This window comes from Corythoichthys intestinalis, chromosome 9, assembly GCF_030265065.1.
Source record: "Corythoichthys intestinalis isolate RoL2023-P3 chromosome 9, ASM3026506v1, whole genome shotgun sequence".
Taxonomy (NCBI): Eukaryota; Metazoa; Chordata; class Actinopteri; order Syngnathiformes; family Syngnathidae; genus Corythoichthys; species Corythoichthys intestinalis.
In genome coordinates this window covers 40,531,846-40,546,489 of record NC_080403.1, presented here as the reverse complement: position 1 = coordinate 40,546,489, position 14,644 = coordinate 40,531,846, and the positions used below count along the sequence as shown (strand labels likewise).

The window sequence follows — 14,644 nt, the reverse complement described above, 5'->3', positions numbered from 1 at the left end:
AAAGTTTCATTTTATTTATGTTACAACACCAGTGCTCACACGGGAGAATTAGTTACGTACATTCAGACCCAAATTGGCAAATTTTGGTTTCCCAATTTTTGCATATATCGTAAAATCACGAGAGGTAAACCTGAATGGGAAAGAATCCTGTCCACTATTTGTTCCAATGCCACAGCTTCCTTATCGGCTTACACATTCGACGGTGCCGTTTCCCCAAACAAATGTCCAAATAAACTGCCAATTGTGCGAACCAAAGTCTGTTCTCAGATGTCAACAAACTATCTTCCAGGTCTTGCAGTATAGTCTATCGTAGGGGTGTCAAACCGATTCCACAAAGGGCCGCAGTGGGTGCTAGTCTTTGTTCCAACAGATCCAGCAGACAGTTCAACCAATAAGTTTTATGCTAAAAAAAGCAGTACCTGACCGCAATCAACTGGTTACACTTATAAGACATCAGATTGGTTTATAGGTATTCATCTCGTTTGGTTGGAATGAAATCCAGCATCCACTGCTGCCCTTTGGGGACCAGTTCGACACCCCTGGTCTATCTCTTTATTCTCCTACCATAGACTTCACCATTAGTTGATGAGACAACTCCTACAGATATTGTGCCACGGCTTCCCATAGTAGGCCGGACCAGGCACAGCATCGAGGAGGCATTCACTGCAATAAATTCCAACATGCTGCGTTCTAACGCTGGATTTGGGTAGAAACAGGACAATGATTTTAGTGCATACAAGCAGGCAGGAGTGTCTCAAGAGTGATTTGGTCTGTGATTCAAGGTAATTATTACATAAAATAGCACCATCCATGCACAAAATTGAAATGAATGGAAAAATTAGCGTGAATTTAGCTTGAAGTATTTACGTAAAATGAATGATAACTGGACGTTTTTTTGCTTTTAACCAAGAATCTGGACAGTTTTACGTTCATATCTATAGAAATTCTGGGATGTTTGCATTTATTTACAATTTTCAACTTAAAAACCTCTTTGTTTTCTGATGGTGATTTTGGATTTTTTTTTTTTTTTTAATCCATACACAATAGCGTACCTTTACATTCAAATAATCAGGTTATATTCGGCCAACACCCGTTTTTGGGGAAAAAAGTATTAATTTAGACATTTCTGCGTTTATACAAAAACAATTCGGCTTTTAAGTGTTTTTTTTTTTCAATCCAAAAACAACGAGGATAGCCAGCATGACAATCAGAGGCAATAGTGACATTGTTATTCAACCTAAATAAGTTTGTATTAATTGTCGATTGTATACAGAAAAATGCATAATTTGCTTTTGTTCAGTAAAATTAAGATAATTCTGCATTCTTTCCTTACGCATTAAGTTTCTGATGTGAAAATTGAGTGATTTATTAGCTGTTCAAAATTTCACTATATAAAAAAAATTAAGTCACTATTTCGGGCAAAAACTTGTATGGTAAACATTGCGTATTGATCCTGAAAATATAGGTGATTATCTCTGCTTTTGGTGATTTTTGTGCATCTTGTGTAAAATCTGAATTTTATAGCCATTTTAAGTTTTGGTATACTGATATAAAAAATAATTAAACGGGATTTTGTTAGGGAACGACTTTGATTTTTTTTTTTTTTGTATGTCGCTGTTCATGGTGACCCATACATGCCTTAAGGAGGTGCCTGTTTTGGTTTTAGGTTGCTAGCGGCTTCGGTTTTGAAAATATTTGAATTTTAAGTTTTTGAAAATAGGCTCCCTACGGACATTTCCCGTCAACTGATAGTGAAGTCTTCCACACCAGGGTTCACCAAATCCAGACCTCGGGGCCACTTTTCCTGTTGTGTTTTCCATGTGTCCCTCCTCCAACACACCTGAATCAAATATTCAGGATCATTAGCAGGCTTCTGATGACATAATCATTTGATTCAGGTATGTTAGGGGAGAGAGACATGGAAAACACGACATTATAGGTGACATTGAGGTCCAGATTTGGTAAACCCTTCCTACACACTCTACCTCCCTGCAGTCTGGGCCCCTTTTATCTACTCATCCTTCAATCAAGTAGCTTAAGCAGACACACCTGGGTGAGTTGCATGGCCTGCTGGGAGATGTAGTCTCGAGACTGACTGCCCCTCCACTTCTTGCCCCGCGTGATATCACAATATACTGTATAAAATCAGGTATCAAATTCTGGCCAGTTTACAGCGATATTTTAAGTCAAAATAAAAACCTCAGACTCTCTGAAGTATTTATATTTTAACTTATAATATAGCTGAAAAAAAAAAGCTAAACCATTTTAGTGTCTGAGTCAGTCACTAAAACGGTTTCGCTTTTCATCATAATGGGATTGGCTTTCATGTCTATTTTGAGATTATCAAGGGGTATATAGGTAATAGTTACATGTAAATTAGACATTTTGTGCCTTATGTTTTTTATATTCACACAATCCTCCCCTGAAGCAGTGGGCGGCTCTCTCCAGGCGACTGTCTCATCAGCAAGTTCCACAGCAGCAGAGGCACTGACGTCACTGCCGAGCTACTGCCATCGCTGTCTTCTGTCAGTGGCTGGTACTGCTTGAAGCGTCTGTTTCAAATCATATGAAGATGCAATGAAATTACACCATAGACCTGACAATCTTACCTACTCAGTTTATTAGAACAGATGAAAGAAAGAAATCACTATAACATCAAAACTCTTACAAGCAGTTTTGCAAACCTAAAAACTAGGGTTGTTCCGATCATGTTTTTTTGCTCCCGATCGGATCCCGATCGTTTTAGTTAGAGTATCTGCCGATCCCGATATTTCCCGATCCGTTTGCATTTTTTTGCTCCCGATTCAATTCCAATCATTCCCGATAATTTTTCCCGATCATATACATTTTGGCAATGCATTAAGAAAAAAATGAATAAAACTCAGACGAATATATACATTCAACATACAGTACATAAGTACTGTATTTGTTTATTATGACAATAAATCCTCAAGATGGCATTTACATTATTAACATTCTTTCTGTGAGAGGGATCCACGGATAGAAAGACTTGTGACTTTGTATATTGTGACTAAATATTGCCATCTACTGTATTTGTTGAGCTTTCAGTAAATAATACTGTAGCCATACCCAAATGCATGATGGGAAGTGGAACCATGACTATGCGTAGTGCTACCAATTGATATATCTTCTCTGCGTTGGGAAATGACATAAGGTGATAAGAAAAAGATCAATTGCTACCTTGCTTCCTCACATTGCTTCTCATGATACTTCTAATCGTAGAGAGAGGGATTGCAAGGCTTTAGCCAATTAAAAAAAGGCTCAAAAGGCTGCCAAAATTCACTCTACTCATTTTACGCTGCCTTTTATCTCTCTATACAGGTAAAATGATGCCATTACAGATTGAGCGCGACAATGCATGAGTGGGTCGTGCAGCGCATGCATTAATTGCGTTAAATATTTTAACGTGATACATTTTTTAAAAAATTCATTACCGCCGTTATTGGGATAAATTTGATAACCCTACCTTAAGCCTAAACTAAAGACTCTGGATGAGTGTAACATATTATGTTTGTAACGTTAAATGCAATTAGAAAACGATTTAATTAAAAAATATATATATATTAAAAAAAGGCATGGCTGATATTTTTTTGCCGATTCCGATACTTTGAAAATGACGTGATCGGACATCCCGATCGATCGGGACATCTCTACTAAAAACCTCTACTATATATGTTGAATGTTTCCATGTGGTTTGTTTGTGCCCAACTGTGTTTTTGCTAGATTTTTTTCCCTTTTTGTTAGAATTATACTCCACCAAATTGCTCTAATAACACTGAGCCACCACATATACTTTTATAACAGCCATCAATTTTGTGTTCTGTTTATCTTGTTTAGGAGGTAGCAAACCTGGACTTGTTGCCTGTCAATTTCTAGGAGAATTGAGTGCGAATTAAGTCAGTCAGCAAGTGGTCTGTTTATGACCCTGAGAAATACAAATGTCTACTTAAAGTGTTCAAGGTTGGCAGAAAGCCCACAGTTGCTGGGCATTAAGAGTAAAAATAGATGTCCTCTAAAGGCAGTGTGTGTATTAAATATATAAAACATTTCCAAATGATTTATGAATAAACTAGGGCTGTCAAAATTATTGCATTAACGGGCGTTAATTCATTTTTTAAAATTAATCACGTTAAAATATTTGACGCAATTAATGCAGATGCCCCGCTCAGACAGATTTAAATGACCGTACAGTGAAACGCTCACTTGTTAATTGTGTTTTATGGAGTTTTGCTGCCCTCTGCTGGCGCTTGGGTGCGACTGATTTTATAGGCTTCAGCACCCATGAGCATTGTGTAAGTAATTATTGACATCAACAATGGCGGGCTACTTGTTTATTTTTTGACTGAAAATTTTACAAATTTCATTAAAACGAAAACATTAAGAGGGGTTTTAATATAAAATTTCTATAAATTGTACTAACATTTTTCTTTTAAGAACTACAAGTCTTTCTATCCATGGATCGCTTTAACAGAATGTTAATAATGTTAATGCCATCTTGTTGATTTATTGTTATAATAAACAAATACAGTCCTTATGTACTGTATGTTTAATGTATATATCCATCTTGTGTCTTATCTTTCCATTCCAACAATAATTTACAGAAAAATATGGCATATTTTATAGATGGTTTGAATTGCGATTAATTGCGATTAATTACGATTAATTAATTTTTAAGCTGTAATTAACTCGATTAAAAATTTTAATCGTTTGACAGCCCTAGAATAAACGCTTACTTCAGAAAATTTCACTTCAAGGTTTGAATCCTAAAGTTTTTTCAAGTGTGTTTTGGTAGGCAGATGCATCATAAGCATTGTGAAAAAAATACAGATATACTGTATATCCCAAAATTGCCTGCTTTTGAGAAGCATTCACCAAAAAGCTGCTAAATGCAACACCATGGGGGGCAGGGTGGTGGCGCCAATTTTCCATAAATGGTCAAAATGATTGTTTTCAAATTTGAAAAATAATAAGCACTTCTAACTGGATTTAAAATATGGATTTAGTTTTGAAAAACTTGTCAAAAGCACGATAAGGAAAGATGGAAATCTCTTTTTTCAGTGTCTGGTTTCAGTGGAACGGCTCACAGTTGGACATTAGGATTTTTTTAAACTTGTTCTTTTCAGCTGCTTAGACTCAGAGAATGAGAACCTGAGTGTTCTAATGGTCTGAACAGTTTTAATGTGTCACATACAAGTTTGATATACTCCAATTGTGGTTGTTCATTATGTTTTATTCATAGGCGAAAGCAACAAACAAGAAGGAGTTATGAGGGGACAGAGAGGAAGGAAGCAGACAGAAGAGCGGAAGAACAAACAACACGAGGAATCCAACTTTGTCAATGTTCATAATGTAGACCACATTAACCTTTGGCCGATTCATGACATGAAACATTTGACCAAAATCTTCAATTGTTTGTTCATGATAAATTTGGTTCGAGACTACCTAATTTAGTAGAAATGAATAAAACTGATTATTATTATTAAAGATGCACCAATACCAGTATTGGCAAGGGGGTCGATCCGGCCCGAAATGGTGGTATCGGTATCGGCGAGTACCAATAAAGAGCGCGCCGATACCATTTACCGGTCCAGTATTATAACACTTGACCGCAGCCTTTTTTTCTCCTGACGATCACTACACTCTCTGTTGTGTGATGATACTGTACGCGATCACGTTGAATGCCAAGCAGCTATCGCTATTGGCCTATTGGCTTCAGACCAATGAGAGCGGGCCAATAGCCGCTCTTAACCAATGCCGGGGCAGCTTTTTCATATGTAGGAAAAACAAACTACGAGAAGAAAATGTCGGCCGTCTGGAAATATTTCAGTTTATAATCTCTGTCAAGTTCAATGGCTGCATGCAAGATTTGCGGCCTGAAAGTTTTGAAAGGTGGAGGTAAATCGGACAGTTTCAATACCTTGAACCTGATAAAACATTTCAAGACGAAACGTGAACGAACACAAAGAGTTTGAGGCTACAAGAGCAGCAACTGCTACCAAGAAAAGGGGGGCTGGACCAGAGCAACAAACCCTGGTCAGCTCATTTTGTCTACTTTACTTTTATTGTCTTCTACTGAAAGAAATGCCGCAGTAATTTGAGACCTGTTTCAAAAGTAGGGTTGCCAACTTTCAGAAACAGAAATGAGGGACGCCCCCCTCACGCCCAAAGCCGTACAGGTGATGAAAACAAAGGGACATCCCCAAAACTCCTAAAATGCATAGAAATGTATCTGTTATATATATTCTGTACTGGTTCAATACGGAACGCAACTTTTAATTTCCGGAACTATTCCTTTTTTCAAAGACGAGTGGCAAGCCTATAAAAGTGCTGTAGAAGCAAGCTAAGCTAAGTGGCTAAGTGTGTGTTGCTGCTGGTGCACAGAGAGGGAGGCTAATAGAGAGACAGGATGCTGTGGTCAATTATTATTTCTCATAATTTCATGAAAGTTGCACTGTTTGTCCTTTGAGAGCCAAAACTCAGAGTTTGAAAAAATTTATTCATTATTCATTCATTGTATTTTTACTTTCTTACTGTTGGGAAAGTATTATAAATGTTTTAATTTAATAAATTTAGCACTATTTTGGCCTTTGAGAGCAAAAGGTTTATTTAGCTATTGTGATTATATGTCATATATATATAAATTTCAAACAAAGTGGTATCGGTATGGTATCGGCAAGATGTCATATATTTATATATATATTAGGGCTGTCAAAATTATCGCGTTAACGCGCGGTAATTAATTTTTTAAATTAATCACGTTAAAATATTTGACGCAATTAACGCACATGTCCAACTCAGACAGTATTCTGCCTTTTGGTAAGTTTTACAGCAAGGTTTTTTGCGCTGTCTAACAGCGAACTCTTGTGGTCGCTTTGCGACATGGTTTATTGCTTTCTTGCCAGTTCAACATGGCTGCACGACATCTCGGGCTGACGCCTACGTTGTGATGTTGTGCTTATATGATCCTTGGACAAGATTTGTCCGTAAGTATGGTTGTTGTAAAGAATGTACATATTATGTTAGTAAGCGAAATGTTATATTTTTTGTATGAGACACTTTTTGTTTATGTTTAGTGAACCTGTATAGCGTGCTAAGCTAACGTTGTTGCTAATGCAATGCTTGTGTACTTTTTTTTTGTAGTTTCACTACGGTCTAAAGAGGACAGTGGTTTGAGGCCATTTTATTAATAAATCAGATGAAAAAGGAAGAAGTCTGATTATTAAGGCGTCGTTCACTAGCTGTCTAGCTTTGGAAAAAGTAGACGCTTCGGAGTGAGGACAGCATAGACAGATTTAAATGACAGTAGAGTGAAATGCCCACTACAGTCCTTATGTACCGTATGTTGAATGTATATATCCATCTTGTGTCTTATCTTTCCATTCCAACAAATTATTTTACAGAATATATATATAATTTACAGAAAAATATGGCATATTTTATAGATGGTTTGAATTGCGATTAATTGCGATTAATTACGATTAATTAATTTTTAAGCTGTAATTAACTCGATTAAAAATTTTAATCCTTTGATAGCCCTAACATATATATATATAAATTTCAAACAAAGTGGTATCGGTATGGTATCGGCAAGGGCGTAGATTTGGTCTCAACATTGGTAGGGGCGCTACACTATAAAAAACAACCTATAGAATTTACTCAATAAAATAGAGGTAACAATTTACACTCAGTTTGATAGTGTAAATTTTACCCATTTTTAAAAAAAGTATATTGTGTAAAATTTACACTATGAAACAGGGTAAATTGTTACCTCAATTTTGTTGAGTAAATTCTATAGGTTATTTGCAGTGTATAACAGCATAACCTGCATATATACTTGCTGGGGACGGGACATTAATAGGACCAAACAGATTGGGTGAACGGGGGTCACTGCTACATTTCTCAGAAATATGCTGATGTGTTGCCTACGTAAAAATGAAAAAAGTTCACATTTTTATTTTCATGGGGGAAATCATATCGTAATCATAAATTCATATCAAGGAAATTTACAGTGGTTGTGTTTTTGTGTTTTTTTTTCTTCAAGAAATGTCTGCATGGGCTACAAATAAAATTTTTTTCTCAATGAATGATAGAGAAAATAAATATATTTTAATTAATGAATAAATGCACTGTTGAATTAACGTAAACGGTAGTAAACACATACAGTACAGGAGGACACTTATCTCTAATCTGCTTCCTACTCGAGTTTTGGAGATTAGCAAATTCACACAGTTTAATGTTATGCTAACTGTGATGCAGGTTGGACTTTCAGTAGCAAAATTAGTGGCGTGTTCCCCACCTCCACAACACTGACGTCTACTTATAGTGGCTGCTGCTGCGGCTGGCCGAAAAAAATATTCTAATATCCCTCGTCTTTGAAAGGGGTGGAGGAGGCGGCATGTTGACATGTATTTCTGTTGGGGTTGTGTGAGTGTGCGTGCTTGTTTGTTCTCGTCATCAGCAGTGTTGTTAATAACGGCGTTACAATATAACGGCGTTACTAACGGCGTTATTTTTTTTAGCAATGAGTAATCTAATTAATTACTTTTCTCATCTTGGCAACGCCGTTACCGTTACTGAGGCGGGAAAGGCGTGCGTTACTATGCATTACTAAGTTGGTTGAATAAAAAAAGTCAGAGAGAAACGGACTCACGGGGACGAGAGCAGAGCAGCAGTGGGGAAGACGCCGTTGCAACCGCGATGCTAGGTGGCTCCAATAATACCTGACGCCTACGCCCACATGACACGGTAGATATCATATTATAGAACTAGATGCAAAAACTGACACAGCTGCATTGCCAACATGTTTTAAGGACTACATGCGTTAGTAAACAGCCGCCATCTTAAAGCAGTAGACCTCTCAGGAAGGCCCTGATGTAGAGATCCTTCCTAGCGAACCTGTTTTTTTTTTTTTTTTTGTTAAATCTAAAATGCTTCTAAATCGGCAAAATCTTAACTTAAATTTATCTTTAAATGATGAAACACTTTTAAAACTTACACATGTTTAAAGTAGACAGAAGGGAACTAATGCAATAACGGGAGCAATTTTTCACAACTTTAACGGTTGATTCACAACTTTAAATGACTTCCACACATAGCAAAGGTTACTAGCTAGTTATCACAATACCCTTGTGTCTAGTTAAGTGGAGGGTAAAGAATTGGGCTAGGGCCAATTGTCCCCCAAATCCTTTAAACTTCACATTGTGTGACCTGTTTTTTTTGTTTGTTTTTGTTGTTGTTGTTGTTGTTTGTTTTTTTTTTTTAGAAAAAAAAAAAAATATCACTAGTTACTTTGCCAAGTAACTAATTACTCTTACATTCAGGTAACTGAGTTACTAACGCAATTACTTTTTGGGAGAAGTAATTTGTAACTGTAATTAATTACTATTTTAAAGTAAAATTAACAACACTGCATATACTGTATATAGATATAACTAGATGCAAAATGACAGACACGGCACTAGATGCGTTAGTAAACAGCCGCCATCTTAAAGCAGTAGACCTTTTATTACGACTCTGTTGTAGAGAACCTTCCTAACGAACCTAAGTAACTTTTTATCTAAAATACTTCTGAATCGGCAAAATCTTGACTTGAATCTATCTTTAAATGATGAAATAGTTTTAAAACTTTCATTTGACAAAAGTAGAGAGAAGGGAACTAATGCAATAATGGGAGCAATTTTAACAACTTTTAACAGTTGATTCAGGGTGAAGGGTAAATTAGGGTAAAGAATTGGGCTCGGGCCAATTGTACCAAAAACCTTCACAAAAAAACTTAGCATTAACACATAGTGTGGCCAATGTTTTTTTTTTTTTTTTTTTTAAGGAAAAAAAAAAGTAATTATCACCAATTACTTTGCCAAGTAACTAATTACTCTTACATTCAGGTAATTGAGTTACTAACGCAATTACTTTTTGGGAGAAGTAATTTGTAACTATAATTAATTACTTTTTTTCAGTAAGATTAACAACACTGGTCATCAGCCAATCAAACATGCGTTTGAGGGGAAAAAATGGACCGGCACATTCAGCAAGATTTCACTTATCGTATTTTTCGGACTATAAGTCGCAGTTTTTTTCATAGTTTGGCTGGGGGTGCGACTTATACTCAGGAGCGACTTATTTGTGAAATTATTAACACATTATGATATCATTTCACATGTTATTTTGGTCTTGTGGAGTGACACTGATGATGGTAAACTTGTTAGCATATTCTTTATGCTTTAGTTATCTGAATAACTTAATACCTATGGCCACGTTCGCGTTCTGCCTTTGGCAATGTTTGTTCAATTGTATTATTTTTACATTGAAATGCATGCTTTTAGTTTGTGGCGCTTTCACACCCACGTGGGGGCGCACTTGAACATGTTTACGTGAAGAGGAGCGCTCACACGCCAGAAGAAGACCGACAGCTACGTAGCTCTGAGTGAGTGGGCGAGTTAGCGAGAGAGAAACAAGGCTGCAAACCTACGTTCATTGTTTATGCTTGTAAAATATCTCTATAGAGGCGACACCTGTGTGTATCATCTTTTCTGTTGTTGTTGTGTGTTTTCCACCCGCGATCGGACACTTAGAGCCAGTTGTGTGGTTGTTTGAACGATGCGCTAATGCTAGCGAACGCATGCTAACCGTTTGTGTCATGTCATGCTGTAAAAGCACCTAATTATCATTTTTTTTACGTCGATGCGAACCTGTTTGGTATCGAGGACGAAATTGATTGAGCAAATTATACGGACGTCCAGCATCGTCATTTGGGAGTTTAGCCCGCTGAATAGCCAGGACGGAGCCGTAGCGTCCTGGTGAGGACAGTATATTCGCATTTCGTTGTTCATGCACTGTACACTTATTCAGTATATTGTTCTCTATTGTATTTTTATATTAAATTGCCTTTCAAGATGACATGTCTGTTCTATGTGTTGGATTTTATCAAGTAAATTTCCCCCCAAAAACGCGACTTATACTCCGATGCGACTTGTGTATGTTTTTTTTTCTCTTCGTTGGGCATTTTATGGCTGGTGCGACATATACTCAGGTGCGACTTGTAGTCCGAAAAATACGGTAATAATGGAAAGGTCAATTTTATTCTTACAATATATGGGAATACATTATAAATTATTATCATTAATAATTATCATCAACTATAATCATTATATAATTCAAATAAAGTTGGTGGGGACAATTTGAGCATCCTGAAAAGTTGATAGTGTTGTGTCCCCACCGTCCCTATGCAAACCTATGCCCTTGGGTATCGGTATCGGCCGATGCACATCCAGGTATCGGGGCCAAAAAAATGGTATTGGTGCAACACTGTTATTATGAATGAATTCGCTGCTCAGCCTTCGCCGCATACAGACGCACTCTTGACTGTGTTATTCTACAGTTTTGATGTATGTTCCATGCCTGAATGTGCGTCTTTAGTTGTATGGGGGACGGAAAACTGATAAGCATATGCTTCATCTTGTCCGCCTTTGTCGTCTTCTTCGGTTTCTTCGGGAAAATCATATCACATTTTGTAATTGTCAATGATTGTCAGTGATACCGATGATGATGACAATAAAATTCCATAAATAAATAAACAAATTCATTAGCATTATTATGACTTCCTTGTATTGTTGTTTAATGACATTACATGTTATTGTGCATATGTATGTTTCCTTGGCTTTGAAGTAAATTGTGCATTTTTCATTAACTTCTTGTAAAGCGCTTCAACCTTGGTTTTAGCCTCTATTTTCATGACCCAAAATTTAGCGTCTTACCTGTACATTAAACCGACACAGCAAACCACGCAGGCAAGCACCATCACACCCAGGATGATGGCAGCAGTTCCAGTTGGCGAACCACCGGAGGCTGCGGTGGGAAGTAAATTACTCAAATTAGTTGACAATCAACTCACTGAGTGACTGTACTGAATGTTTTCATGCACCAACCTACTGCCACGTTGACACGAGCACTTGCCATAGCAAGACTGACATCATTGGTCAAGGAAACATTAAGGCAAAAAACGCCAGACTCATTGAAGAACTGGCGAAGGACCATTTGGCAGTCCGGAGAGGGCACGGCCGCGGAGCAGACGGTTTCCACCGGTGTGATACAGTCAGCATCCGAAACAACTGTGCAGACCTCACTTGGTAAACTACGGGAATGAACAGAAAACATAAACAATCTGACATGTTAAAGAAATGTCTGTAGTTTCAATGCATGCTATCTCTCACCTCCCTTGACAGCTAACGGTGACATCAACTGCATTCTGAACCAGCTCAGTTGCCAATGACACAACATTGGACATCTGTACAATCTCGACACTTTCTATACCCTCTGTGTTGTACAAAAAGAAAGTAAGGTTAGGGATCGTTTGGGTTTTATCCAATAGCAGTTACAACTCGGTACTTTTTAAAACGTTTCCGGTGCTAAAATGGTTCTTGAACTGGTACATTAAAAAATGCACACTAACAAAAAAAAAAAAAAAAAAACACTGTCCTTTAATTTACATTCCCTAATTGACTAGGACTCAGACTAAATCTTTTAAAGTTATAAATAAAATTATCAATAAATGAAGTAAGAAGTAGGAAGGGAAAAAAAATTCTGGCAAATAAATGTTCATTTTTATCCCATTACCACTGGTTGCTCTGGAACCGGTACCAAATTGATCCCGGGTTTGGTACCCAAACCTAAACATGTGCCAACACTTTTTAAACTAAGATTTACAGAAGTGAAGAATCCTTATGAATATGAGGACTTACGGACGACATCAACAGATGTGGCAAGGGAGCCATATCGGTAGATCATGCAATCGGCTGAAACTTCTGGTGCTTGTCTTTTGACCACAACAAGGGCAACTTGTGCTGGATCTGCTTCCACCTCTGCTTCGACTGCAGTTACAACCTCTTCTGTGGATTAGATCAAATTTACAAAGTGGAAAATTTCTGTGATCTTCCTCCATTTCTGTTCATTTTCTAAACTAATATAGAGCAGTGCAATAAATAGAGTATACGCAAAAAACATCAGACAAAAAAGCGAATACTATGGTTGGTATATAGTCAAGGTGAGTTGTTAATGAATTTGAAAAATGCCACATGTGTAGGGGTGAAAGTGGGCCGGAACGGCATTCTGGTAAGAGATTCGGCGCCAGAACGGGGCGGAACGGTGCTTTGACCCCGAAAATATGACAGCAACTGTCAAAACCTAATGCTAAAAACAACCTGCCTGACTGCCATACAGGCATCTCCAAGAGGAAAACAATCTACTAAAGTCAGATTTTCATACACATGTGTTAACAACAAGCATAATAAAGTGCTTGTGTAGCATCATCCGTTACCACCGACATTTGTTGTTTATTTATTCCACGGACAGAACGGAGCTCCACAGCTGCAGCAGACATCTGAATCTGACGAGTCGCGTCGATGTGTGCATGCACTCAGCTAGCCACACTCCCTGGCATGGACTCCAGTTATCCTATCAATTGGCTGACATACTAACATGTGATCAGCATGGATAGTTAGTTCTGATTGGTTCAAATACACGTTTTCTGGGACAAAAAAAAGAACAAGCTTGGTGAATTAATGTGATTAAAAAAAGGACAATGCAACAGAAAATTGATCAGCTCTTTAAGAGAAAGCAAAGAGTGGAACAGACTAAGGCTAGGTTCATACTGCAGATCTTAATGCACAAATCTGATTTTTTGTCATATCTGTTTTTTTTTTTTGCCGTGCCAGTTCAGACTGCCTTTACACACACATGCGGACAGTTTGCCCCGACTCTCGGCCGTGTAAACAATATTGAAATATTGCTCATATGGAGCAGAGAGAAAACCGAGCATTCTCAGGCTATCCTCAACCCATTTTATTTTCTTATGACTGTTGTCAAGCCCGACCCTTCTCCAAAAGCCGTGTTCAAGTTAAGCTAGGCGTTAACGCACAGCTGCACTGCTATCGTAGTGCCCTGTCTCGCTTGCTCTTTGCTGACGTGATTGCTGCACGTATTCCAGTTCAGACCGCCCGCCACATTCTGGAAAAACGTGGCCCAGATTGGATTTAATCCACATAAGAAAGTGACCCAGATCGGATTTGAAATGGTCCACTTCCATGCGACTTGTCCCGTTCGACTGTCAAGTTAATGCCTCACTCGAGTCGGAAAATCGCGAAAAATCGGATTAGTGCATTTAGACCTGCAGTATGAACCTAGCCATATTTTATTTACTCTGATGGGGAGGTACAGAACATCATTTTAACCCTATAATGCCTGACCCCAGAAATAATGAACAGAAAGTTCAGATTAAATAAAAAACTTTGAACATTAAAAAAAAAAAAATAATTTGTATATACGGTATTTGTTCTCTAATTTTTATCATAAATGATACATTAAGCATTAAATGCAGTTCTCGTGGACAAAGAAATTCAACTAAAATGACATTGAACACAATAAGGTTTTCAATATTTTTTTTACTCCAATGAGGTCCAGAAATACTTGTCTTAAATGTGATACATTTGGCAGTATAGTTTATGTGCACTTTGGACTCTTGATTTGGACTCTGGATTTTTCTTAACTTACGATTATTGCTAGTTGAAAACTTTACCCTATTTTAGGCTACTTACACTATTTTCTTAAATATGCAGTTATTAAACCGCTT

The 14,644-nt window shown here is 37.4% G+C and overlaps 1 protein-coding gene across 4 annotated transcripts in view; it reads right to left on the bottom strand.

Annotated features, from left to right (window-relative positions):
- The window catches only part of pmela (premelanosome protein a), a 40,487-nt gene continuing 25,843 nt past the window's right edge, over positions 1-14,644 (bottom strand). For 3 of the 4 annotated variants that reach the window (XM_057846426.1, XM_057846427.1, XM_057846424.1), the window contains 5 exons: positions 12,759-12,905; positions 12,231-12,333; positions 11,946-12,151; positions 11,775-11,865; positions 1-2,552 (listed from right to left, as the gene is read on the bottom strand). In XM_057846426.1, coding sequence (XP_057702409.1) covers positions 2,408-2,552; positions 11,775-11,865; positions 11,946-12,151; positions 12,231-12,333; positions 12,759-12,905 — 692 coding nt within the window. In that variant the 3' untranslated portion in view covers positions 1-2,407. The remainder of the gene's footprint in view (positions 2,553-11,774; positions 11,866-11,945; positions 12,152-12,230; positions 12,334-12,758; positions 12,906-14,644) is intronic. The other variant, XM_057846425.1, reaches the window with a different exon arrangement.